This window comes from Lissotriton vulgaris, chromosome 3_1 (assembly GCF_964263255.1).
Source record: "Lissotriton vulgaris chromosome 3_1, aLisVul1.2, whole genome shotgun sequence".
NCBI classification, from domain to species: domain Eukaryota; kingdom Metazoa; phylum Chordata; class Amphibia; order Caudata; family Salamandridae; genus Lissotriton; species Lissotriton vulgaris.
The window spans coordinates 794,157,280-794,184,825 of record NC_141689.1 but is presented as its reverse complement, the minus strand read 5'-3'; the positions used below and the strand labels follow the sequence as shown (position 1 = coordinate 794,184,825).

At 48.0% G+C, this 27,546-nt stretch overlaps 1 protein-coding gene across 1 annotated transcript in view; it reads right to left on the bottom strand.

Annotated features, from left to right (window-relative positions):
* The window catches only part of LMNB1 (lamin B1), an 81,712-nt gene that overhangs the window by 18,159 nt on the left and 36,007 nt on the right, over window positions 1-27,546 (bottom strand). The window contains exons 5-8 of the mRNA XM_086961108.1: window positions 26,452-26,577; window positions 24,796-25,016; window positions 12,575-12,800; window positions 10,607-10,711 (exon numbers count right to left, since the gene is read on the bottom strand). Coding sequence (XP_086817234.1) covers window positions 10,607-10,711; window positions 12,575-12,800; window positions 24,796-25,016; window positions 26,452-26,577 — 678 coding nt within the window. The remainder of the gene's footprint in view (window positions 1-10,606; window positions 10,712-12,574; window positions 12,801-24,795; window positions 25,017-26,451; window positions 26,578-27,546) is intronic.

Here is a 27,546-nt window from a genome sequence, read left to right as displayed (position 1 = left end):
TTTAGAATAGGTTACTATTTCACATGTTGGAATTAAAGACACGGTGTTGGTTTTTTAAATGTTTTACTTTTAGGGGCAGTCTTGATGTGTAGCGGTAACCGACACCATGCTGGAGTGGAGTCTGAGCCTGATTGGAAAGGATTAGTTTTGTTTTCGAATGGCAATGCTAAATATTGCAGTAGTGCATGAATAGTTTCCATGTATGCCTGCAAGCCGTACTCGCCGATTCTCTTTCAGTGAGGTAATGTCTTGAGCTCTGGTTGACTGCTTGGATGGGAGTCAAACGTCTTTGGCAGTGATTGGTTTGTAGCAAGAAATCCCTGTTCTAGAGACTGTAGAATTTTTTAGGTTTTGCCTAAGTGAAAGCCTGCGCACTGCGCAGGCGAAAACCTAAAGAGAATAATATGTGGCTTTGGAATACGCCCTCTGTTCCATTAGCTAGCTCCATAAATGGAGGCTAGCCATTGGAACAGAGATCTGTCCGTCATGGCCGGACCAGATTTGTGGGCGTTTCTTCCCTCTCCGCCCTTTTCGCATCGTCATCGCGGCCGTGGGCGGGGTTTATTTTTTGTTGTTGTCCAGGTTTGTTTTTGCCATTCCGCAGCCGACCGCCAACAGAGGAAGCCTTCCCGACCCCCTTCCCGCCCCCCCCCCCTGTCCGTGTGCTTCATGTTTGAGCGGGATTAAGACAAACCGAGCAGAGCACAGAATTCAATCAGCGTTTTAGCAGAGGCTTCTCTGCACTTTGGGCAAACATTGGCTGTGGTTGAGGGGGTTAAAGGTCGTGTCTTATCACGGAGGGTTAGGGGAGGCCTTGTGACCTTCGCGGGACCATGGACAGTACAGAAGACTAGAATCCAAAGGATGACGTGTTCAACACATAATATCATTCTGTCCACGTGAAGTTCAATTTTGCGTGTTATTGTATTTGAAACGTCAGGTGAAATACACAAGTGCTGGTACAAGATGGCGCAGCTTCTAAGCGCTGTGGGTGTTCAGTATTTATGGTGGGTGGTCACTGCGTGGTGTTCAGAGTTTCCGTTTTGAGTCCCAGTGCAGGGGCGTGGCTACCATTTGTGCAGCGGGTGCAATGACACCCGGGCCCCGAGGGGACCACTCAACCCTGACTCATTACTGTATTGTATCATTCCAACAGCAGCCAGGGACCACTGCGCACTGGCTCCGCTACTGACCCAGTCAGTGCCCACCCGTGGCAGCTGAGTGGTGCTCGGGGGTGCGGTCGTGCCATCCCTCGTGGGGCCCCCACTCCCTCAGACTGATGTCACCCTTCCATACTCATTCACCTACACACCTTTCGCCCACCCTGTTCCACCCACATGTACCCTCGTGCCGGACGCCCCCACCCTCTCGCCCCTTCTACCCTGGCCGCCCTCGAGGCGGTTGTCTGCCCCCTTCTGTTTCTGATCTGTCGCAAACCCCATTACCTGAATGCTGCATTATATACTTTTTCTGTGGCTCTAACCCATAGGAATCCCCATGTGTACCTCGAGTAAACTTATTCACATAACATGTAACGCGCTTTGATACCGTCGGGCCCTGGCAGCGCTATATAAAACTCAAATATCCTTTGAACTACCCGGGGAGGGGCGGTGTGGAATGTCTGGAGATCGAAAGAAGTCTTAGCAGAGGTGGAGGATCGGAGCTTGGGGTGATGTCACTTCCGGTCCCTCTTTCCCACCTCCCCTTCCTAGAGGTGTGTTTGTCTGGTGCATATCACGCCCCTCCACCTGTCTCCCACGCATGCCCGCCGCATCCTCGGTGCGGGCTCGGTTTTCAGGGTGTGAGGTCTGTGTTTACATCCTGTGACCAGGTACACCCCCCGCCCCCCTGCTGCCGCGCCCGGGCCTCTTCTGGTGACAGGTGTCTGCCATTGGCAAAGCCCATAGGTCTTGTCTTGGCGAACCGCAGTGAGGGCGATTTGTCTTCTATTTTTTGTTAAGGCTGGCAAACATACGCCATAAAGATAATGAGGAAGGAACTCTGCCCCCCACCACCTTCTGACGTGGCAGCTGAACGCCCTACAGATGGTCATTGCACCACTCCCATCATTGTGACAGAGCACAGGTGCGTGTGAGCAGCGCCGTGATTGGAACTTAGATAGAAGCCCTTTGTCTTTAATGATTGTCATCTGAAAGAATTCCTCTGAACAGTAGAAAGAAACTATTCGATTGATTCTGAGCTGCTGTGAGCAGAACACATGGCTTAGGCACACGAAAAAGATTGAAAAATGGAAAGTAAAAAAGCATTAGCAAAATAAGTTTGGGCCGCAATCTCGTTCACATGTCGGATGTGATCCCCTTTCTGAGTCCCAAAAGGAGACATGTCTACAAAAGAGACCACAACGCTGCTTTTCCAAGTAGTTTACGAGTGACCACAGAACCGTGGTCGAGAGGAGAATGCCTTCCACCCCCCCGTGCATCTTTAATCCATCACCAGAAGCCATGCCTGGTTCACCTCTCACTCTGAGTACAAGCTCTGGGTAACTGCAGCTCTCTAAAGTCACAAAGTCACATTCAAGGCAGGACTACTGCATAATTTTGGTTCTGCCGCATTTGCCACATAATCCATCACCTGCTGCATAATCTGCAGATTAGCCCATTTTTAGGTTTCGCCTAAGTGAAAGCTGCGCACGCAGCTTTTCACAAAGGTGAAAACCTAATGAGAACAGTATGTGGCTTGGTTACCGCCTCTGTTCCATTGGCTAGCTCCATAAATGGAGGCTAGCCATTGGAACAGAGATCTGTCCGTCATGGCCGGACCAGATTCGTGGGCGTTCCCGCGATTTCTTCCCCCTCCACCCTTTTCGCATCGTCATCGCGGCCGTGGGCGGGGTTTATTTTTTGTTGTCCAGGTTTGTTTTGGCCATTCCACGGCCGACCGCCAACGGAGGAAGCCTTCCCGACCCCCCTCCCGCTGTCCGTTCCCACCCCCCCCCCCCCCAGTCCATGTGCTTCATGTTTTTTCTGCTGCCTTCCCGACCCCCCTCCCGCTGTCCGTTCCCGCCCCCACCCCCCTGTCCGTGTGCTTAATGTTTTTCCGGTGTAGTCATGCAACTGCTTAGTTCATCCCAAATCTGCTCTCCTCCAGCCTTGGGAAGATCATTGACTGGACTGTGTGGAAAAATAAAATCAGAAGCGTAGCAATGACAGGAAACTACAGCAGAGTCCGGGAAATGCAACTAACATCTGTTTCTTGTTCATCAGCAGTTAGAATGAAACCTACACCGAGGTGGGCGGGGCGGACTCAAGTCTGCCTAAATCCGAGAGGTACACGGGGAAAAAAAACGCTTGAAGGAAGACATGTCGGGGAGATGGGGGTGGGGTTAGACTTACAGTATCGCTGCCAGGGAACAAGGAGGCGCACTATGTAGAAAAGCTTAACAGAAAACGATAGAACAGAAGAGCGAGATATTGCATGAAAAAAAGGTCTCCAATGTGTCTGTAGAAGCAAAAGTGTTTCAGTAACTGGAATGTAACTCAGAACAGCTGCTGTCGCAAACAAACCCACCAAGGCCTCAAGACATTCTGAACAGAAGGGTGTGTGTGTGTGTGGCTGGCTCTGGGGGGGTGTGTGTGTGGCTGGCTCTGGGGGGGGGGGTGTGTGGCTGGCTCTGGGGGGGGGTGTGTGGCTGGCTCTGGGGGGGGGGTGTGTGGCTGGCTCTGGGTGTGTGTGTGTGGCTGGCTCTGGGTGTGTGTGTGTGTGGCTGGCTGGCTCTGGGGGTGGGTGTGTGTGGCTGGCTGGCTCTGGGGGTGGGTGTGTGTGGCTGGCTGGCTCTGGGGGTGGGTGTGTGTGGCTGGCTGGCTCTGGGGGTGGGTGTGTGTGGCTGGCTGGCTCTGGGGGTGGGTGTGTGTGGCTGGCTCTGGGGGTGGGTGTGTGGCTGGCTCTGGGGGTGGGTGTGTGTGGCTGGCTCTGGGGGTGGGTGTGTGTGGCTGGCTCTGGGGGTGGGTGTGTGTGGCTGGCTCTGGGGGTGGGTGTGTGTGGCTGGCTCTGGGGGTGGGTGTGTGTGTGGCTGGCTCTGGGGGTGGGTGTGTGTGTGGCTGGCTCTGGGGGTGGGTGTGTGTGTGGCTGGCTCTGGGGGTGGGTGTGTGTGGCTGGCTCTGGGGGTGGGTGTGTGTGGCTGGCTATGGGGGTGGGTGTGTGTGGCTGGCTCTGGGGGTGGGTGTGTGTGGCTGGCTCTGGGGGTGGGTGTGTGTGGCTGGCTCTGGGGGTGGGTGTGTGTGGCTGGCTCTGGGGGTGGGTGTGTGTGGCTGGCTCTGGGGGTGGGTGTGTGTGGCTGGCTCTGGGGGTGGGTGTGTGTGGCTGGCTCTGGGGGTGGGTGTGTGTGTGGCTGGCTCTGGGGGTGGGTGTGTGGCTGGCTCTGGGGGTGGGTGTGTGTGGCTGGCTCTGGGGGTGGGTGTGTGTGGCTGGCTCTGGGGGGGTGTGTGTGGCTGGCTCTGGGGGGGGTGTGTGGCTGGCTCTGGGTGTGTGTGTGTGTGGCTGGCTCTGGGTGTGGGTGTGTGTGTGGCTGGCTCTGGGTGTGTGTGTGTGTGTGGCTGGCTCTGGGGGTGGGTGTGTGGCTGGCTCTGGGGGGGGGTGTGTGTGTGTGGCTGGCTCTGGGGGGTGTGTGTGTGTGGCTGGCTCTGGGGGTGTGTGTGTGTGGCTGGCTCTGGGGGTGTGTGTGTGTGGCTGGCTCTGGGGGTGTGTGTGTGGTAGTAATTGCTGTCTGCTGAGCTCGTCCGTAGGGTACAATAGGTCTCACATTTGCGAGAGATTAAGCTAATGGCAATGTAAATGACAATGCCATTTATTTATCTGTTTTCAAAACCAATACATAAATACACATTTTGTCATTTACAATGCCAATAGCTCAAACTTTTCCAAAGGCAAAACCATTGCATTGTAAATGCTTGTTAAGGTTCTGAGGTGTCTCTTGCCTCATTGATGTCGGTGGTGAACCACGACCTGGAGGGTGTACTTTTGTTTTTTTTAGTTTCAGGGGCCCAAGAAGGTCCAAGGTGAGCATCATATTGGAGCGGTAGAGCGAGGTGAGGTCAGTGGTTAAGAGGTGCTCCGTCGTGCTTGGGAGTAGCGTGCTTAGCCCTTCTAGTTAATCCTGGGACACACTGGCTGTGTTCCTGACCCAATTAGGAGGGGCCTGAATAGGGGGTTGGGTTAGGGCCGGTTGGTTGATATGGAAAAGTTTAATGTGGTGGTCAGACCAGTCCACTGGAATGATGTAGCCCATAGTGCTAGAGTTTGTCCAAAATGATTGCATCCAGATCGCTCCTCTGTGGTGTGTTTCTTCTGAGCATTGTTGGATCACACCGCTATCTAGCAGAAGGCTGTTGAGAGATTGGACGAGCGGGTTTTTTTGTTTCATTTCATCTTAGGTTGAGGTCGCCCAGAATTATGCTGTTGTCGTTGCTGAGTGCGCAATGGGTGATCAGGTCTGAGAGCTGTGCTCCAAATTAGTTGGAGTTGCCTGGAGGGCGGTACAGGAAATGGCAATGTAGAGGCCTGCTTGAGCGAGATTTGATGGTGACAGAGGGCGGTCTCCCTACCCATTCCAGTAATATCTTGGATGAAGGATTTGGGCGCAGAGTTAAACGGCGGAGCCTGAGCTTGGGTGGGTGAAATCAATATATGTGAGGGAAGTGCAGGCTTAGGGTAGGGGTTTGTGGGTTGATCATATGATGAGGAGAGTGTAGTCGCTTCCTGGGGGGGGGGGGGGGATTGTTCTTCTGGGTCTGTCTGCTCGTGACTCAGTCCAGGGTTCGGTGAGTGAAGGACGAGATCCTGGGGGGGACCGGGGTCCAGTTGGCGGACGGTGAATCATTCCTTCTGGGTTGAGTTGGGATGGGAGAAGAGCTGCGGAATGTAGGGTGGTCAAATGGATTTTCCCTAGGGAGGATAAGGTTTCCTTCAGGTCACGAATCAGGGTTTCGAGCTGAGCTTCCAGAAGGTGTAGGCGTTGCCTCAGATTGTATGAGGGGGTGAGGAGGGGAGGAGCTGGGAAGGATGGGAGGAGCTGAGCCCTATGGGGAGGGGCTGCAGGCTATGTCGTTTCTAGAGGGGTTCAGGGGAGGAGGGGGTGCAGACTGGCTTAGTGTTAGTCTACGGTAGTGCTGGTGGGGGGTGGAGTTGTGGCCCAGTTGTGTATGGGAGTAGTGTTCATCTCCGGGAGGAGGGGGGGTGGGGGGAGGGGGGGTGGCTGTGCTCTTGTTGGGTTGGCAGGGGGGGAGTGAATCAGTTTTGCTTGGGAGTCGGACTTCTCTTTGGGCGGATGTGTGCTCTGGGTGCGCTCAGGATAGTGGTGGATGGGGGGCTGTGGATCAGTTGTGGTTGGGAGAAAGGCTTAGTTCTAGGAGGCTGGCTGCGATAGATGGGGGGGCAGGATTGGGCGATGGGAGAGCTATGGTAGAGGAGACGCGGGGCTTGCGGATTCACGAAACGTAGGGGGGTGGGCTCGGGGCGCAGGCGAGATCAGATGGCTTGATTGTAGGGGGCTTCTTGGGAGGGGGATCCGCAAATGGTGTGAGTTGTGAGATGTTGCCTTCTTTAGTGCGGGGGAAAAGGGAGTCGAATTAGAGGTTCTCGTCTTTAGCCTGAATTAGGATGGGGCCTTTCTCAAAAATGGTAATGGAAATGCATCTGGTAAGGGTCTGGTGTTTCAGGAGAGCGATTGTTAGTTTGCGGCTGTGGGCTGTGATGGTTGTTTTGGAAACTAGGAGGTGAGAGTGGAAGATAGTGACCCAGAGATCTGGCCTGTCGGTATGGAAGATTAAGTCCATTTTCCGCTGCCCTCTAGATGGGCAGCGGTATGTATCAACAACTAGTGTTTTGGGATGTTGCCTGATTACTTTGTGTTTAAAGTGTTTTTTTCGCTTTGAAGGAGAGTCTGTGGGGGGAAAGTTATAGCGCAGATGTTCTGTCTGTGGGGTGTCAGGTAGTTAGGTGTAGGGCAATGGCCGGGGGCATCTTAACTGGGCAGGGGAATAGAGTTGAAAGGTGATCCTCTGGTGCGAGGGGGGGGGGGGGGGGGGGGGGGGGGAGGGGTGGGGGGGGGAGAGTTGTGTCTGGTGGAGGCAGAGCTGTTCGATGAGGTGTGTAGCGGGGTGAGGTCTCTAGTGACGTGGCCAATTGGCTAGATAAGGGGTCTTCCTGTGCGACCCACTTGTGCGAAGGAGGGAGAGTGTTGCGTTGGGGGCGGGGGGAAGCTGAATGCCGGGGTGGAGGCGTTAGAGTAGCGGTCGGGGGACCTCTCTGGGGCAGGACGATGGTGTTCCAAGGGTGCAGAGGCCCTAGGCTCTCAGTTGTGGGTGTGTGGCAGGATGTGGGACCTCACTAATCTTGGGATGCTAGGTCGTCGGGAGTCTGTTCTGCATGTGCTGTCCCAGTCATTAGCAGAGCTTCCCGGCTTGGGGCTCAGCCAGGCAACTCCTTCCCAGCATTCCTCTTGGGGGTTTCCTCCAGAGGGGAGGTCTTCTGGTTGGATTAATTGGGGTCACTGCGGCCACCTTGACGTTAAAGGGCGCACCAGTGATCCTGGGACCAGGATAGCTTGAATTGAGGGTAGGTGTCTTTGTTGGCAGCCATTTAGGAATCAGGCAGCCCCCTCGTAGTAATGTGCGTTTGGGCTCATAATCCTCGGGGGGAGTCTTGATTTTTTTTAGCGCCCTTCTGTGGGGGGTGGGGGCAGTGGGAAGAGTGGGTCCGGCCACAGACATTGGGGTGAGAGCACCGGTGAGCCTAGGACCCCATCTCCTCGATTTAAGAGTTATTGCCTTTAAATGGAGGCCATATTGGAGTCCGGTGGCCCGCTTGTAAAAGTGTGAGCTGGGGCTGATCAGGGAGTGATTAGATTGTGGTGCCTCTCTCACTTTCCATTTTTCGGATCCAGAGGTGGAACATCAGACCGAAAAGCTTGTGTTTGAGCCTTTGTCTCTTTAGATGTAGCTTTCGGCGTAGAGAGCTACCGCTCCGAACTCTTCGGGACCGAAGATTTAGGCTTGGACAAAGCTAGAGGATGGACAGGCTTGGTTTTCGGTGCCGGGGATTTCAGTTCGTGCCGCTAGGGGGCCAACTTGATCAAGCCGGAAGGCTTTTCTTTGTGTTTCGGCGTCGGGCCCGCGGGTGGGGTGCTCAAATTTCTCTCGGTGCCAACCTTGGCCTGTAGGCTGAGGAAGGACTGGAGCCTTTATATGTTTTGGTTATTGGGGCAAGGGGGTCTCTGTACTCCTGGTACGTTGACCCTGCGTAACTTGCTCCTTTTCTTCCATGTAGAAGAATGCTTCGGACATGGAGACAGGATGTTCTTCCTCGGCTCCTTGAGCGTATTCTTGGTCGGAATCTTCCACTTAGATGTCCGGTACAGAGAAGCGTTGTTGCATTTTGTGACGTCGAGCCCAACAGTCACTGAAAGGCTTCTTCGATCAAAACAATCGGCACAAGTCGCAGTCTTTCTCGTCGTATTCCAGGAAAAAACAGATTGCACACGTCGTGCAGGTCGGTGCACAGAAACGTGGCACAGCACCAGAAACAGAGCTTGAATGAAGTCCGTTCTAGCGACTGCTAGCGGGCGCGGTTAGGCCCAAAGTCACTCCATGAATGTTCCAATTGAAGATTCTTGGTTCGAAACGATGCGCGGAGAATAGGAAATGGGATCGATAAACAATACCGTAGAGGGTAGTTGATTGCGTGTTAAAGGGAACCAGAGAAACGGTGCCGAACTGGAGCGCATCAATTCACATCTGAACCCGGTGGCAGAAAAAAACCTATCTAACAATGGAGTCGATGCCCAAGTGCACTATCACTGAAAGGAGGAGTCACCTACCTTGTGACTGGAAAAGACTTCTTCAAACAAAACCAAAGTGCAAACATCCGGACCAAACACTAGCTGGTTGTCTATGCACAGCATATGATCTACAGCTCCCATGCCTCGAACATGCAGTTTTGGCAGTCCCTGCCTCTGGCCCCTATAGGCAAGATTGCCCTGGAGAAAATGATAATCCTACCCTACTGCCTGTACTACTTTGCAAATCTACCCGCAGTTCCACGGTGCTCCATCTTTAAGGAGCTAGACACCCTTCTCTACACCCTCATTTGGGGCATCAAACAGGGGAGATCTAGGTGCCCCCTCATTCATGGCATATTTCCTAGCAGCCCAACTCCAGTAGTTAAATCAGTGGATCACATGAAGCTATCTAACCAAGACCTGCACCCAACAGGGACTTCTGGCAGTGTCCACGATTTCTGGGTTCTTTCTCCCAAGGGCACTACCTCCCACATCTTGGCCTTTGCAAGTGGCAGTAGCCTGGACGTGCATGACCCAGATACATCCTCTTTCACATGGCTCTCCTGCTGTATGTTCTGACCTGATCTCTAGCCGGACAACCTTAAGCCCGGTTTTCTATACTGCCAGCGAACTGCTTGATACTCACCACGGGTGATCTTTTCTCTGACAGATATCTTCTACCATTTGACCAGCTGGTGGAGGAGTAAAGCCTTTAACCAGGTCAATGTTTGTTACACAGGCAGCTCCGTCATACTTGCCACACCTTTTGGGATATAGTGACAGAAGAACCCAACACACTGTTCTACAAGCTTTCTCACCATGGGTAACAGAAACCACCTCATTACCTGGCTCTATAAAGTGGTCTGCGAACTGGCGATTGACCTGGCAGCACAACAACAGAAATGAGAGGATGACTGAGAGGGTGTTACACAACAGGGAATGGGACAGAGCACTGGAGTTCCCCTGCAACTTTCGGTTTAATATACAATTATTTGTCCTCCCCAGAGGATGCACCTGATTTGCAGCACTAGCACTGCGGAAGAACACACTCTATGAGAAGGTATGCAGCTTATGCAAACAGCCCATTCTTCCCCAATGGGCAGCTCTACTAGTGCACTTCCATTAAGAGACAGGGAACGACTGTCTTCCTCCAGGATCACACCCAAAATTCCTCCGGTCTCGTGACATTCACATGCTGCTACCCCTATCTAAAGCCCACAACTTCGCTTCCATACTAAACACCTACCCATCCGCATGCCATTCCACTGACCCATAGAATAGGCTAGTCTCCTGGCCTAGCTTTTCAACCTCTGCGATTTCAGGATAAATTCTAGGTTTTTAACCAGGATCTTGATATGGGAGATATATTGAAACAGCAAGGGAATGTAATATTAATCTAAAGCAGAATCAACATTTCAGAAGCCAAAGCAAAAAGGATAGGTCAGCGCTGAAGGAAGGTGGACACTGGATAAACTTACATTTAGCCACAAACCAAAGGATGGAAATAAAACTAGGAAATATAATAGATTGTGTGTGGGTGGCCAGGCAATCCGTGGTTCTATGCAATCTTGAGATTTTGTGTTGGATTTCACACTATCACAGACCACGGTATAAATACATGCTACTGCATATAGAACGAAGACCAGGCAAAGAAGAAGAAGTTAACAAAAGGGTACGCAGCAGTGAAGATAGACTGATTCAGCCACCTAGAATGCGTGCACAAACAATTTAAAGATGCAGCCGTTCCAGAAGCACACATTATAGCAATTTGCACATGGAGTGACCGCTAATTGGACAAATTCTCGCACTTACAGTCACAATCTGGTCTGCCTTAAGTACATATCTTTGGGTAAACTTGTAAACAGCTGTGGAGTCTCCAATATTCTTGACCATCTCCCAGCCTCCCAAAGGTTGATCCTATTTTGAAAGAAAAAAAGCATTTAACAAAAAAAAATTCCTTGGTGATTTTTCGATTAACAAAAATATGAATTCTTAAATGTTAAGGAAAAAAACCCTCAAATAAAGCTTTTTTTAGCTTTCGTTGTTTCTTCAGGAGTGAATACAACACTGTCATTTAATTGTGCTCCACATTCAGTTTGGAGAAGGAATTGGAAACTGCCAAATTAACTTTGTGGCTCTCAGGTTTTTGACTTGGCGTAGAGAATTGGGGGTCATCTGAGGAACACTGGATAGCGCTTAAAGATGTGAGTGCACAGGAATGATGCAGTAGTCCTTTAGCCCAGACCCTGAGTAAGCCAGTTGAAGATTACCCAAATGATGCTGTCTAAGCAACTACCTTACCACCGTCCACTTCAGGAAAATACTTGCAATGTTGGTCTGTTGTGTGCACAAACGGAAAAAAATTAATTTCTTTTAACTACATGCGCGCTAGCGGGTTTTCCCGCTGTGCGCTGAAATTTAAAAATAGAGCCTTACGTGACAAAGCCAGCTCGTCATGCGCGCAGCGCAGGTAACGCCCATGACAAGCTGGCTTGGTCACCAGCATCGAAGGGGTTAAAACCAGAGGCTGTATTGGGGTGGTAGCCCTCGTATGCCAAATAGTTAATGCATCACACCAATAACATCCAAAGTTTAGCTTTGCAACTGAGAACAATTGCCACAAAGCAATTACACCCAACAGATTAACATCTGGTGTGTGGATGCAGTGTTCAGGGATGCCTGCAAGCAGGAACCTGTAAACAGCATGTTGCAATGATCACTGCGATGGACACTTACTACTGCTAGCTACATACAAAGGCTTCAGTCTTCCAGCAATGACTGAAAATATAAGGAATAGTTTGACAGCTGCATTAATATTTTGCAGGGATAAACTAGTCTGGCAGCCCACTGTAGGAGATGCGATTGAGTCTTATTTTCCAACAGCACTTTGAATTTTGATTGACAAGTTGGGAACATTTACATAAGGGGATTGTGTGATGTACAAAACAGAAGCAGTATTTTAAAATGTTGGTGGGTGGCCATACCTTTAGTTTTATTCTCATTTAACCACTCCCAATTTCCTTTACATTTGCTGTGGAGGTCATTTCACCAACTTTGCAATGCATTTAAAGCACCTAATAACCAAAACTAGAAGAATCCATCCATTAGAAAAGTTCTCACCTAACCCACGGGAGCTCCTTCAGTACATTTTACTTTGGTGCAACACCGTTAGTTCGAACATGACTGATTACCACTAATGTGTAAAGTCACCCTACGTTGAGGCATCTTCAGTCGGGTGTTACTTGGTTCCAGTGGCAAAGTGAGCAAAGGACCACATATGGGCATGCCACTAGAAATAAGCTACACCCAAAACTGACTGTCCAAATATTGGCATATAATCGATTTTTTTTTAATTAAAGCAGGTTTTATCCAAATGATATTAAGAACAGTCCTTAAAAACACATTAGTTTAGTAAAAACAACTGTCTTCAGTCTTGCATTATAGTTTAGTAAAACTAATCAGTCTTTTGTCGTTTCAAGTTGTAGATATTTTTTGGGTAGGTGTTATTAGGAAAGACAACAAATTGCACAATAGTTCAGAACTGTCTGCAACCTCGGTCACGGATTTTCACTTCTCAAATATTTTGGACACATCGTCCTTCCTGCAACCACATTGTGGCACTGCACACAAGAGTTTGTATCACAGGGGGTTGAACCAACTAATCTTGTGAACACAAACATTCACTTCTTGTCCTTGACCCACAAACAATATTCTAAGCATAGAGCACTAGGAATTCTACTGCCTAAACTAGTTCTTGAAACTAAAAATGAGAATGTCTACCTGTTCAGAGGTATTCTTCAGGCGTATGAATTTCCCATCTATGTCCAGTTCTTCAATTGTAATATTTCCAGTAGCAGAGGCAGAATGGGATATCCGAACGCTACTGCTAGCCTCAGACTCCTCTACATCCACTCTCTTTCTCTTCCCTCTTGTTGTGCGGACACTACGACTCGATGAGGCTCGAGAAACAGTCACATTGGATATTGGACTAGGAGACAACTGCAGCCTAAAAAAAATTGAAAGTAGCATTTTCAGATGTAGATTAAGATTTTTTTTTACTTCGTAATGCAGCAAAGCCATATAAACATACATTAAACGCAGAACCACTTAAAATCTGGACACAAGTCACAATTATCCAGCAAGCCTATCCAAAGGAAATCAAACAAAGGAGGGAATTTATATTTTTAATGAGAAAGTTATACCTTCAAAAATCTGGCATCTGCTTTAATTATCCGATGGTTTTAATTTTAAGTTGGCTATAAAGTGCACTATGCTGTCGTAGGGCTTTCAATTGATGGGATTACCATTAGATTGGCAAACGCAAGTCTACTCACTGCACGCAGTGTTGTCTCAAGTGCCATCGCTGCCTCAAGTGTCGCTCTCTAGCACTCTGCTTGCCCAGTCTGATTAAGCTGAAGCAGGACTTCAATGCCACCAGCTGAATGGCTGGTTTTGGTGCAAACTGGCTTTAAAACGCAGGTGCTTTGTCCACAAGTGGTTGCCTCAACGACTTTGGTGCACGGGTCATAGGGCACTTGGTCACCTGTTAACCATGTTGCCTATGATGTAGGTACCTAGAGGTGCTTCAAACATCTGTCTTAGACTTGTTGCTACACAAGTGAAAGTGTGTGCCATTCCGTTCACAAATCTGATAAAACAGCTACTCTATGTTCTTTTAAAAAGATAAATACGCCAAAAGCCCGGAGGGAGATTTGTGTTTTAAGGGACAAATAGTGGATGGCTGGTTTGTGTGGGGCAGTTGCTGTGCACAAGGCATTCATCCAGCGGTTGCTGCGCAAGGCTAAACAGATTTTGGAGAAACAGGACCATACATACATCACAAAAGAGAATTGTCGTGTGGGTCAGATCCTAATTTAAGATACATTATACCACCAGCCATGTGACCTATGTAGTAAAATGGGGTTAGTGATCAAGTTATCACTGTACTGGTAAACACAAGTTCAGAATTTCAAATACTTTTTTGCCAGCTAGGAAATAGTAAACATGACATCTTTTCAACTAGGATATACAGGAATTCATATATTTAACCTTTTTATAGTTTTCCAAATCATTAACATCCCCCCCTCTTTTTTTTTTTTTTTGGAAGAGCGTGCACACATGGCCTACTATTTCTAACCTTGGGAGACATTATCCAGTGTTCTTAAGCTTAAGTGGTGCAAGCTTGAAAATTGTTGCCCTTTTATAATGGTATTGCAGGAATGCAAGCCTATCCTGTCGGACAGCATGCCTACAGATGGCATGCACAATCATCAGCTGATGGATCCCCTGGACAACACCAAGCAAAGGCCATGAGTGCTGCGGTCCAGATTAGCAGTTTCTTGCTACGTCAAAATTATGAGAATGGCTCAGTTAAAATAGAAAAGGCATTACGTTGGGCTGTCTGGGAGATGGCTCAGGAGGAGTTAAAACAGCGGCACAATCGTGCATCCTTGAGAGGTCTGCTTAAAAAATCTAGCTGAATTTGTTCACTGAATAAATAAGTGAGTCTAGAGAATATGATTAACAAGTCTGAAAAGATGAAGTTAGATTTAAAGCATTCTACAATACAGTAACATTACAATGGAAAGAAAAGCTTTTTCACCGGATGTCTACAAGTAAAAACGCCCGATTTGCCAGTCAAGTGAATAAAGTAGGGCCGGTGTTTGTAAGGGAATATTAGGCAACAGAGTAAATGCACTACTGTGGCAAAAAGTAGCGCATGTGAAGGTCAAACTCCTATGAATGCACACTTCAGATCAAGGAGCCAGTGTAAAAAAAAAAATAGCACTTTCAAGCCAAATTTAAGGCTCGCCAAAATTCCAGATCAGCTATTACTGTCCGTCAACAACAAAGCAAGCAGAATGTCTCAATGTAGTACAGTCACACCCGCCAATCTACCTTGGGAAATTGGACCAGCAATGTGCTTAAAAATAAACCTAAAGGGGGTGGTACAGCCAGTACGTCCATGTCAGAGATGAAATCCTGCATGTGAACTTCTAGACACTAAAAATAATGTTAAACTTTGGGTCTCTTTCCCTTGGAGGTTTAATTACCTGACAATAAGCAACATTTAACCCACCACAGCCCTTCTGGATATATTCAACTTTGGCGATTGTTCTGGCTTTTTGTGTTTAACTGAAAAACAACTGTTCTATCTAAATGTTATTGCAAATCCCTTCTGGCATTGTGATGTGCAATCGTTACCTTGTGGGCCAGCACTCCAAGAAGTGGTGTTCATAGAAAAGCAAAGGCAAAAATGTTTCCCGATCAATCACAATGACATCAACCCCATTTCCCTACCCCTTCCCCCGCCCAATGTACATCTTTGTAAATGCTTGGATACAGAATATCAGCACTGAAAATGTGTGGAGTTTTGAATGATTCATATCACAGGGTATTCCTCATATATTCCTCCAAATCTCATTCACAAGCCGCATCACTCTGTAAGCATGCCACGCAACAAGATATGCAGTGCCTCAAATACCATCGTGCAGTTTATTTATTTTGAAAGTTTTATATAGCGCGAACAAGATCTTTACAGATATCAGAGCGCTTTACAAAGCCGGGAATACCAACAAGAGAGTGAATTTAAACATAATAAGTGGGAAGGGTAGGTACGTGAGGGAGCAAATTAGTACAGCAAAACAGTAATATAAATATAACAATTAAAAGTGTGCGTAGATAGTCAGTAACATCAATAATACAGGTGAAATACCTAGTCATAGAGTTCGAACATAGTAATACAGGTCGGTGTAGAGTCTTTCTAGATCAATGCTCAAAGGTCAGGTGTATTTGGCCATAAAAATAGCTTTCACTTCTTTCTTAAAAAGTGTAGTGGAGGAGATGAGCCTAGTTTCAGGAGGGAGTGAGTTCCAGATCCTGGGTGCCATTCCTGAGAAAGAGCGTTTATAAGTTTTTTCCTTCCGGAATCTTCGAGGTTTTAGCAGAAGATTGTTTGTGCCTCTGGTGTTTCTAGAGCCGCCAGAGATTGACAGCTTCTGAGTGAGGTATCCTGGAGAGTTCAGGTGTAGAGCCTTGTGAGTCATGCAGGCGATTTTCAGCTGTATTCTGGCTTCAAAAGGCAACCAGTCTAGTGATTTCAGGTCAGGGGAGATATGAGAGTGCTTTTTTGATCCAGTGACGAGTCTCGCTGCAGCGTTTAGAGAGGCTCTTAGGGGTGCAGTAGTGGTTAACGGGAGACCGCAGAGGGCGGTGCTGCCGTATTCAATTCGTGGGATGACTAGTGCTTGTACTGCTGTTTGGAAGTCTTTGGCTGGTAGGAAGGGTTTAAGTTTCCTTAGGGTATTGATTCGGAAGTTCGCTCCCTTAGTAGCCTTGCTGATATGATGCTGTATGTTGAGATTGGAGTCGAGAGTTATGCCTAGGGATTTCGCTGAATCCACTATGGTGGGTTGTACATTGAGTGCAGTTAGCTGTTTAAGCCAGGTTTGAGTGGTAGAGATCTTCGCTGGAGGTGAGATCAGCAGGAATTCTGTTTTCAGAGCATTGAGTTTGAGATGATTATCAGCAAGCCAGGATTGGGTGCTTCTGATCGTAGAGTTCAGGAGTAAGATGTCATTGGGGGATTGTAATTTGAGATATAGTTGAGTGTAATCTGCGTACATGTGAAAAAGTACATTGGATGCTTGATGCAAGGTGGTGAGAGGTTCCATAACTAAGTTGAACAATGTTGGTGAAAGGGAGGATCCTTGGGGGACACCTAACGAAACAGGTATTGGAGAGGACATCAGGTTGTTACTCTTGAATTTGTGACCGGTTGTGTAGAAAGGAGGTGAACCACTTGAGAACAGTCCTGGAAAGACCCATTCTTGTGTTCAACAGATCGAGTAACTTCTCATGTTTAACAGTGTCGAACGCTGAAGAGAGATCAAGAAGGATGAGGAGGCAGGTATCCCCTTGATCTAGGATTTGAAGGGCGTCGTCGATTATGTGAGTCATAGCAGTTTCGGTGCTGTGACCTGCTCGGAAGCCAGATTGATGAAGGTTGAGGAGATCAAACAGATCAATGTGTTTAGTCAGTTGTAGTTGAGCGCATTTTTCCAATAATTTGGCGAGAGTGGGAATATTGGTAATGGGACGGTAGTTGTTTAGGTCGGATGGGTCGGCAGTAGGTTTCTTTAGCAGAGGTGTGACTTGTCCAACTTTAAGGGAGTCGGGGATGGTTCCTTCTTGGAGCGAACTGTTGATAATCTTAGTCCAGAGTGGAAGGAGTAGTGGGGTGAAATCTTTGACAGCGTTACTTCTTCGGAGTAGGTTTCAAAGGTTGACCATGTAGCATTGTTTTTAGGTCCAGTGGGTGTTATACAGTTGAGTGTGGTGTGGAGTCTTGCGTCAGCGCGGAGATCACTCTTTATGTTGTCAGTTTTTTGGGTAAAGAAAGCGGCGAATTCTTCACAGGAAGGTGCTTCGTGCAAGGTACTGAGAGGTTGGGGTTGTTCCTTGGTTTGTGTTCTGATTAACTCAAACAGTTTTCTTGGGCGGTTTTTTGCTTGGTCGAGCTGGAGGCTGAAGAAGTTTGCTTTTGAGCGCTTTATTTTCCTGAAGTAGGCGTTTCTCTTTTTCTTCAGGGTTTTCAGGTGCAGTGCAGAGGGAGCTGCCCTCCAGGTGCGCTCTGCCATTCGCATGGCTCGTCTATCTTCATTGAGACTCCCGTCGTACCATGGATTGGAGATTTTAGCGGAGACTCTTTAGCTGCATAGGAGCAGCCTCATTGATTATTGAGGTCATGGCGTTGAGATAGTGGTCAGTCAGGGATTGTACATCTTTAGCTCCCGTGGGCGGGAGTAGGATGTCGCGTCTGTTCGGGGGTAAGGAGACTGGGTTGAGTTTTTTCAGGTCTCTTTTCCAGACTTTAGGTCTGGAGGGTTGAACCGGGTTGAGTTTGACTTTTTCATTGATGTGGAATGTGACAATATGATGGTCTGACCAGTCACAGGGTTGAATAGACTCAAGTTGAGCAGCGTCCTCTTTGGCGATAAGGTCGAGGATAGAACCTTTCTCGTGGGTCGGGCTGTTGCATAATTGTGTGAGATCCAGGGCGCTGAGGAAGCTTTTGAGACTATTTACCACCGCATCATTAAGATCGTTCCAATGGAGGTTGAAGTCACCAAGGTATATTTGGGTAAGCTGTCGTCCTGCGTTGGTTGAAATCAAGTCCATCATTTGTTGGGCGAAGATGAGGTGGTTTCTGGGAGGGTGGTAAATGCCATGAAGAGAGCATATCGGTTTGCCATCACTGATGATATCGAGGCAGATGTATTCATAGCAAGTTGGAGAGGGTAGGGAAGGCGCAGAGACTTTCAGAACAGAAAGGCTGTTCCTGTATATGCATGCGATTCCGCCGCCTATCTTGCCAGACCTGTCAAGCCTAATAATGTGGTAGTTGGGGGGAACCAGAATGTCCATTATAGGTGTAGAAGATTCGGTTAGCCAGGTTTCAGTCAGGAAGATTAGGTCAAGGTCCAATCTTAGGATGAGATCAGCGATGTCGGAGGAGTGTTTAGAAGCTGATCTGCAGTTTAGGAGAGTGCATTTGAGACGGGGTGTGTCGGGAGAGGAGGAGGGAACTAGAGAGAGGGGGACTTTTCTAAGGTTATTCGGGACGGATATTCTGTTGTTTAGAGTGGAGGGTCTATGGGGATTTGGGAGTAATGTGGGAATGGGGTGGTGCGAGGTCGAGGTGGTTGTGAGGTTTAGGGGTGCAGGGTCGTAGGAGGGAGAGAGTGTCGAGATCTGAAAGAGGGTTGCATGTGCGACGGGGGCGGTTGTTGCGATTGTGGGCAGGGATCGCGGTCCAGTGAGAACGGCGGGTGCGGTTGTTGCGATTGTGGGCATGGATCGCGGTCCTGTGTGAGGGACGTAGCTTAGGTTAGTCGTCAGGACGGGAGGAGAGCAAGTTGAAAGGGGGGGTGGTGGTGAGTGAGGTGAGTCTAGGGGGTGTGGTGAGTAGCTCTTTTATGGTGTGCATGTTTTCTTTGATGGTGTGAATTTCTTCTTTGAGTTGCAGGAGGGAGGCCATAATCTTGTCCAGCGTGGGATAAATGTTTGTGCTGGGGGTGGAAGTCATGGGTGGGTGGCTGACCTGGGACTTATCGTGCGGATGGGTTGGAGGGTTGGTGTTCATGCAGGGCTCCGTGATGTCATCGTACGGGTTGGTGTTAGGGAGGAGGGGGGGGTAAGGGGGCGATGAGAGTGTATGGAGTACGGAGGAGGTTGGTGGCATAGAGGAGGGAATTTGTGGTAGGCGGAGAGAGCGGGGTGGAAGTGGAGTGTATGATGATGGTGATCGGGGAGCCTGAGGGGTAGTGAGGGCTGAGAGTGGGGGGGGGGGGGGGGGGGGGGGGGGGGGGGGGGGGGGAGCTAGGGTTGGAGATGGTCCTGTCATGGGGAGGGGGAGTTAAGATAGTAGAGGTGATGTGGTCTGCATGGTTAGTTAGCATGTGGGAGTGGGGGCTGAGAGAAGGGGGGGACAGAGTGTGGGAATTGTCGCTATGTGTGTCGTTCTGGCGCTGAGCCAGGTTAGGGGGGTTGTGGGCGGGGTCTGTGATATCAGGGGGGAGAGGAGGAGTGGGAGTGTTATGGGTGGGGGTCCCCGGGACGGAGGTGTGGGGGCGGCTGGTGTAAGATGGGGAGCTAATTGTGTCTGTGATCGCGGAGTGTGGGGTGGTTACAGCCGGTGATGTGCATGTCGTTCTGGTGCGGAGCTAGGTTAGAAGCGTTGTCGGTGGCGGCTGTGAAGTCTGGGGTGATGTTACTGGAGGGGATGTGAGTGGAAGTCCGATGGTTGGAGAGGTTCTCTTTGAAAGTGGGGAACAGGTTGTCTAGTAGTTCCAAGTTCCTGTCTGTGGATTGAATTAGGACAATCCCGTTATTGTAGATCGTAATGGTGGTTCTGCCTAGGAAGAGTTGGGATGGTGTGATGGAGAGAGTTAAGCCATGCGCGGATTTCCTGGTGGTGGAGACAGTGAGTAGGGTGAGGAACGTTTTTCTCCATTGAGCTCTGCGAGAGGTGTGGAAGATGATATTGATGTTAAGGGATCCATTGACCGGAGAGAAGTAGGTGTCAACAAAGGGGGTTTCAGGGTGGGACCTCAGGAAGTTGTGTTTAAAGCGTTTAGCTGCTTTTTTGGTGAGTGCGGGTGGGTAGTTGATTTTATGTGTGCTTGCCGATGGGCTCCATGTGGAGATGGCGGTATAGGTGGGTGTGGGGTTAAAAGTGGGTGTGGGAGGGTGGACAATAGTGATACACATGTGCAAAGAACAATGCAGTCAGTAAGTTACATGGTACACACTTGATAATATTTAGTAGCAAAAATAGCCAACATATAGAGGTAGCAATGTGCAAAGAACAATGCAGTCAATAAGTTACACGGTACACACTTACACACTTGACAATAGTGAGTAGCAAAAATAGCCAACATATAAAGGTAGCAATCTGTGCAAAGCAAAATGCAGGCAGAAGGTTGCGTGGTACCCGTGAGACACTAGTGAGTGACAAAATAACCAGAATATAGAGGTAGCATTGTGTGCAAACCAAAAATAGACAGCGAGAATGGGTGCATACAGGAATAATACTAGGAATGGGAGCAGGTTACATAAATGTAGCGGGTTCTATGTGAGCAATTAGTAGGTGCATTACAGGAGTAAAAAGTGAAGTCGGTAGCAAACGTGTACAGAGTATAGTGTAGTTATATTACTGAAATACCTGAATCAAAAGTGACAATAGTAATTAGTCCAAAACAGAGTGGTCAAAAATCGATGAGGTACATGGATCAATAACAAGATAGAGCTGCAGCATAAGTTATATGTTGTATGACAGTGAGTAGTCAGTAATAAATGAGGTACATGAGTCCGTAGCCAAAATACGGAGTAGTCAAATAGTGTCAGATAGTAGTCAAATAGTGAGTAATCAATAACAAATGAGGTACATGAGTCAATAGCCAAAATACAGTTGCAACCAAAAATATGAGGCCAGAAGTGCCCCTAATGAGCAGCCAAAATATATGAGGTAGCAATCGGTGCCTACAGGTGAAGTGTAATGTGCAGGATACAATTAGGAATATAGACATATGAGACCAAAAGTGACCCTAGTGAGCAGCCAAAATATGAGGTAGCAATCGGTGCGTACAGGTGAAGAAAAAGTGGAATGTGCAAGAAACAATTAGGAATATAGACACATAGGACCAAGTCTAAGGCAGACACCCTATCTTCGTCTGGCTTGTAAACATATGAGGTTACATCGGTGCATTACAGGTGAGGGAAGAGTGAGATGTGCAGGATCCAACTAGGAATATAATGCCCCTGTAGATAAAATACCACTGTAAACATATAATATAACAACAACATATAGTATAGTAACATATAATACCACTGTAGAAAGGCAGACTCAGTCCTGAGGAATGACTAGTCCATGATGGTCGTAAATAGAATACCACTGTAAACATAATATCATAACATCTAGTATAGTAACATATAATATCACTGTAGAAAGGCAGACACTCAGTCCTGAGGAATGACTAGTCCATGATGGTCGCCCAGGATAGACAGTCTAAGATGGCCGAACCGTTATGAGAGATAGGGGAGTTAGTCCTCTGTCTGCTGCTATTACTTTGAGCATAGGGAAGGGCAGTTTCGCTTTCCATTAGAGCAAGCACTGTTCATAGCATGATGGGAAGGAGGCTTATCTCTACTTCTGCTAGTCTTGTGTGGAGGAGTTGAGCTGGGAGCCTCGTGGACATCAGAGGCATGAGGGGGATTTATTGCTACAGGTTTATGGCCCCAGCCATTTTGAACAAAGGGGATAGCTTAGCAAATGTGAGCAGGCGGGTGGGGTGAGATAAATAACTTATGTGCAAGCAGCACCGTGAGCCTGTTGAGTTTGCCAGCAAAGTTTTGCAGTTGTAGTCCTTATTCAAAGCGTGTAAAAGTTTTGCAGTTGTAGTCCTTATTCAAAGCGTGTACAGGTCTGGATGGGGGCCTCCCTCAGCCCTCAGATGTCACTGTCACCTCCAGCCTCCATTGATCCGGCGTCCCTCCTGGTCCCTCCCGGTCCCGTTAGCCTCAGCTCTCACTCTTCTGAGCAGCGGTGTCACACAACTGCTGCAGAGCTAGCGGGAGGAAAGGGGGACCGTTGTCATGGCCGCGGCATGATGTGGGCTGGTCGCAGCAACCGTAACAGCAGCCCTCGTTTCTGCCGTGGAGCGGGCGGGGTGCTCTCTCTGCCCTCCGATGCCGCCGTGAATCACTGCTGTGGAGCCGGCGGATCAGCTCCTCTGCTATTCAACGCTGAACATTCTATGCTATTCAACGCTGGCCGCAGCAACCAGTGCAGCCCGCGTCTCTGCCGTGGAGCGGGCAGGGGGCCTCACTCAGCCACTGATGCTGCCGTGAATCCTCTGCCGTGGTGCGGGCCGAACTCAGGACAATCCGCGGTGCCGTCTCAGCAGACACCCGGTGCTTCAGCTACCCAGCCACTGCGCCTCGATGGGGGTGTCTGAAGACACGGATCCAGTGGCAGGTTGCGGGGTTCCGCAGGCGTCAGTCACCGACAAAGAGTGCCGGCTCAGCAGCAGGCTCCCGTATCCTCAGGTTCCAACCTCCTTCACTCAGGTCAGTGGGCAATCGGGTGCTTGTGGTACCGCTCCGTCTCGGTCTCGGCGGCGCGATGTGGGTGCATGAAGGAGAGTGTCCAGTGGCGGCTCAGCAGGCTCCCGCAGCTTCAGGCTCCATCCTCCGTGAAACAGGTCAACGAGCCGCCCGGGCAATCCAGTTACTTGAGGTTCCAGTTACTCTTATTCCAGTTACTTTTCCTGCTTTCGTTCAGACGAGCTGGTGGGTGCTAACAGGGATAAAGCCCGGTATGGGATCCCCAGCACTGGGAGCTCTTCACAGGAGCTCCTACCAGGCGGCCATCTTGCTACATACATACAGTGTGTTGCTTCAGAGAGTAAGCAGTCCCACTGAAGGAGGAACACTTATCCCAGAGATATCAGAGGAAGAAACTACAGTGGCAAAAAATTGTGTTTTCCGACATAGCAAAAAGATCTACCCGTGGCATGCGAAAACGCAATCATCCACCTCTATGTGCAAATACTGCTTATGTTCCACCGATACCTGCTGAGCTCATCTGCTCGGGACTTTAGGGAGACTGCCAGTTGGTTGACAGTTCGGAAACCTCCCGCTGGACCAATCAGTGATTCTCAGTATCTCCACGCATATTACATGGGACACCCACAGTGCCATGCTTATTGCATTATCGCATAGCAGTTGTGTTGTCCATCAGTATTGTATCTCTAGCAGCTCTGCAAAATACTACCATATTAAGAGGCACTTTTTTTGGTCGGGATACAAAATAGCGAGTACAACAAAAGAGAGGTCATTATCATTTAAGTGTAAGTGTACACCTGCATCACTGTAGTGAGGGAGCAAGTTGTCCACAGCTTCACGTTCTAACATGGGCACATGCCGAATGTCCGATACAGGATCAGAATGGAATCAACAAACCTTGGTCTGTCTGTAGTACCAGTGTTGAATTACAGGCATAAGGAATTCGTCCTATGCATGGTGCACGACTGACTTCATAGCATGACATTTGACCACATTTAGCCAAACTCTACATTGGCTCCGAAAACTGCTTTTGAAGTGGAGTCTCTGAAGCCAAGGTCAGAGGCAAACCAGCATGTTTTTCAGCCAAGGCTTGGTGGTGTGACCTGAGGCCAGGCACAGGCCTAACATAATCGAGCGAGTCAGTAGTTTCCTGCCAACCACGGTCCAACTAGAGACATCAGCAGATCCATGGGTCTATAGGCTCTCTAGAGGGGCCTTGATCATCCAGCAAAACCTGAAGCAGCACCTACTTGAATGCCTGTACCTGCTGAAGAGTCAACAATTGACTAGGATTCAGGGCACAGCAGGTCCATAGAAAAGAAGACAATTGTGGTGAAGTAAGATCTTCAGAATGCGAACTGGGCATCCCTGGAGAGGGAGCAGGAGGGTGGAGTGGTCTCAGCTTAGACTTTGTACTTGCATCAAGTCTGAAATGTTGACTTTGCCTTGGATTTAACAGAGGATGGCAACTTGAACCAGGCAAGCCTTGAACAGACAGCAGCCCAGGATGCAAAGACCTACCTGCCTACATTCTTGTGCTTGGCAAAGTACAATTTTGTCTTCTCACTCCCCAATAATCTTAGGGTGCATTATAGAGTGTTTGCAAGAAACGCTTGGCACCAAACGAAAATATCAGGTGGGTACGTGACTAACATTTGCTTAAAGCTGGCGCAGCACGGTTTAAGGGTTGTAGTCTGAGGGAGAAAACCATTTCCCCCTTTGAACATTGCTGTAGTATGCTTTTGGGAGTCTGAAAACAGACAAAAAGACTGGCAGCAGAGCTCCGGGTCAAAAAAGAAACTGACATTGGTGTGCAGCGGTAGTAGCTATATACGTCTGCATCACCACTTCCAGTGGCAGGACAATGCCACCACTTCGTCACATTGTTCCACCTTGCTAGCGTGTGGGGAGCTGTTTCAGGGCATTTTCCAGATACAGTCTGGTGGGTCAAAAGTCGAGGATTCTGCAGTTATAAGTTATCAGAAATACACACATTGTTCATACATGCACAAGAGGAGGACGGGATAAAACTTTTACTGGGAGGAGGCAGTAAGCACTCAAACACAGGTAAAATTATCTGCAGCCGGGCACTAAAATCAGTATCACATCTTCCAGTCACCATACACCCCAAGTTGAAGTAGCATTTATGATAAAAAGGAGGTACAATTTAAGTGACCACGATTTATCAGCTCCTATTTTGAAAAAACAAGAACATGGTGCATTTCACACAGCCACTAGGACTGCTGAAATGACTAGAGGGAAAACATAGGGTTGACGCCTCAAGCATCTACTTCCCTCTACCTCAGTCTGACAGGGAGCGCTATTGCAAACAAACATGAATACAAATTAGCGAATCAAAAAAAAAATCAGTTTACCTCTCTTCTTCACCCTCCAGCAGCTTTCTGTAAGCATTAATCTCCATATCAAGGGCCAGTTTGACATCCAGAAGTTGCTCGTAGTCATTAAGTTGCTGCTGCATCTGTCCTCGTATGTCAGACATTTCTCGCTCTCTCTCCGCCAGCATCCTGCGACAGTTATCACGTTCCTTGGCTAGTGTTTCTTCTAACTCTTGCATACGATCATGCCATGCTCTTGACTTTACAAGTAAGAGGGAAATAAATATAAAACTAGTTTACAGACCAAAAATAGGTGAAGTAAAGACTGCTGTGGTGCGATTTATAACAAATGTGAAAAATGTTAAGAGACTGCCAAGAAATAAATTAGAAGAGTGCATCCAAAAAGTAAAGTGGAGAAGCGCTAAGACCTCCCACACAAATGGAAACAAAAACGAAATAAGCTACCTGAAGGCAGAAAAAAAATATGCATCTACGCAACACTTTCCTGTAGCTCTCCAACATAATTTTCAAGGCAATCTATGGAGACATGCTTAAACTGTGGGTCACAGATGCACGCTTGAGAAAGTAGACTGGATTCACACCCGTTTTAGGATTATTTCTAGTACTTCCCACTAGAGGGCAATCTTTCCCCACAGATTGGGGCCCACATACAAGCGCATCAATTATAAGGGCGCATAAGACTGAAGTCCAAAATAAGTACCACAGTTGCTGCCTTTGGCTGACAAAACTCGCACATTCAGGTAGGTGTGGTGTGTGTGATATCGGATGAAGCGGACAATCTGCTGTGTAGGTCCTGTCCCATCACAAACTATACTTGAAAACGGCAGCTAAATTTGAATCTGCACAGAACCAACTTTCACTGCTACCTCTTAGGCGCTATGAAGCAATACCGGAAATTGGAGGGTGTAGAGTACACCAAGTAAAAAAAACATTGCTTCATGTCCTGCTCGTAAAAGATGGTCATTGTCATGTTCCTACGTTACAATTCTGCAGGGTGAGACTTCCTCTTTTCAACCTCTACTATATTGGGGCATGAACAAAAAAACATCTCTGAAAACTGTTTTGCGGGTCATGCAGTTATCTAACGCACAAATACAAGATTGCTGCTTGTGCCCTTTAACCAGGGCACATAGTTGAAAAGTTCCAATAGTCTTTCAACACCACAAACTAGCTATGCTTAGTTACGTGATTAAAGCCCTGAAGGAGTTATCCACTCCCAAGTCACACTGTTGACCATTTAACACCACATCAGTAATTCAGAGTCAAGTGCCATGCTACCTTTGTGAAAATACTAGTGGAAGCATAATTTTTTCGGCTACTTGATAGGAGGATGAACCGTGAAGAGCAATGTGAATTAGAGTAAAAAAGCCCACTGTTGTCTACATGTTTGAAAACCATTCACAGCACAACATACATACCTAGACGGTTTTTGTTGCACGAAATGTGTTCTGCCTGTGTCCTTCATTGTGCCCGCTGTCCTATCAAAACACTTTGGTTCCACTGTGTTCTTTTCTGACGAAGAATGCATGCACTTCGTTCCAGAATAATACTTTCCCAGCCTCAGCTGTTCCACTCCATTAAACCATTACCGCTTCCGCATTGTGGCCTGCATCACACCGCTACCGCATCCACTCCAGTATAGACACTAATGAGCGACAAATGGTCCATGCTTACCTCTTTCTGCAGATTAGAGAGCTGGGCGGAGAGGCTGTCGATACGCATGCGGCTTTCTATCAGCTCTTCTTTGGTGCTGCTGGCCGTACTGCTGTTCATCTCTGAAGCCATCCTGGCGTTCTCCAGCTGTAATACAAAGAACTCTCACTGCAGGTTCTTGAAGTGGCAAACTGCAGCACACAAATGAGGAAACACGGCTAAGCAATATCTTGCATGCTGGCAAACTACCTCAACTTCCTGGCCACACATACAAATTAGAAGAAAAAAATACCAACGCATCCTGTCTTAGAGAAGACTTTACACAGGGCTCGGAGGGCTAGGCGTGTCCGTGTAAATAACTTCTCTATCTTCTGCAGCTCTGCAGGGATGATCTTAAGTGGAATATAGAACCCCCCCACCCCAAAGTAAAAAAACGTAAATCCAGAAAGACCCATTTCTCCTCAATTCATTGTCAGATTAAAAAAAACAACAGATTTTTATAAAACTCATAGTCAGCTTGTAGACAACACTCCTATTCCTCTAGATTGTTGCTGGCTACAATTCACCTATGTGAACAAGACCTGATCAGAGAATACATGGAAAAATGTTAACTCCGCACAGCAGGATGTATGTATAGAACCAGACGCTGGAAATGTAATATTTTTGTCGTGAGTGTAAGAGTGAAAAACTCATTTCCTTTTTCTACCTTAACATTCAACCACAGATTAAAAAATGTAACTTCTGTATATAACTTGTCCAGTCAAATATTTTACCCGTTTTTTTAAAAAACTGACGTGTGCAGTGAAACACGAACAAAAATGATGTTGTCCAGGACCACCAGGGTAGAACCTCACTCAAATACGGTGGTGTGGTCTTTGCAGTTGCAATATGCGGAATACAAAAAAAAAAAAATCTACACAAAAATAAATTAACAAATCATCCATCTCGATCTTATTTCAGACCACCCCTCCCTCATTTGTAGAAGGAGATTAAAATAAAAACACCATAAGAATAGGAACTCAAGTTTTAGAGGGCTGGACAAATCTTGATTTGACTAGGTACTTTTCGCATATTGAAATAACATGACTGAAGCAGGTACAGATTGCTCTTGATGTC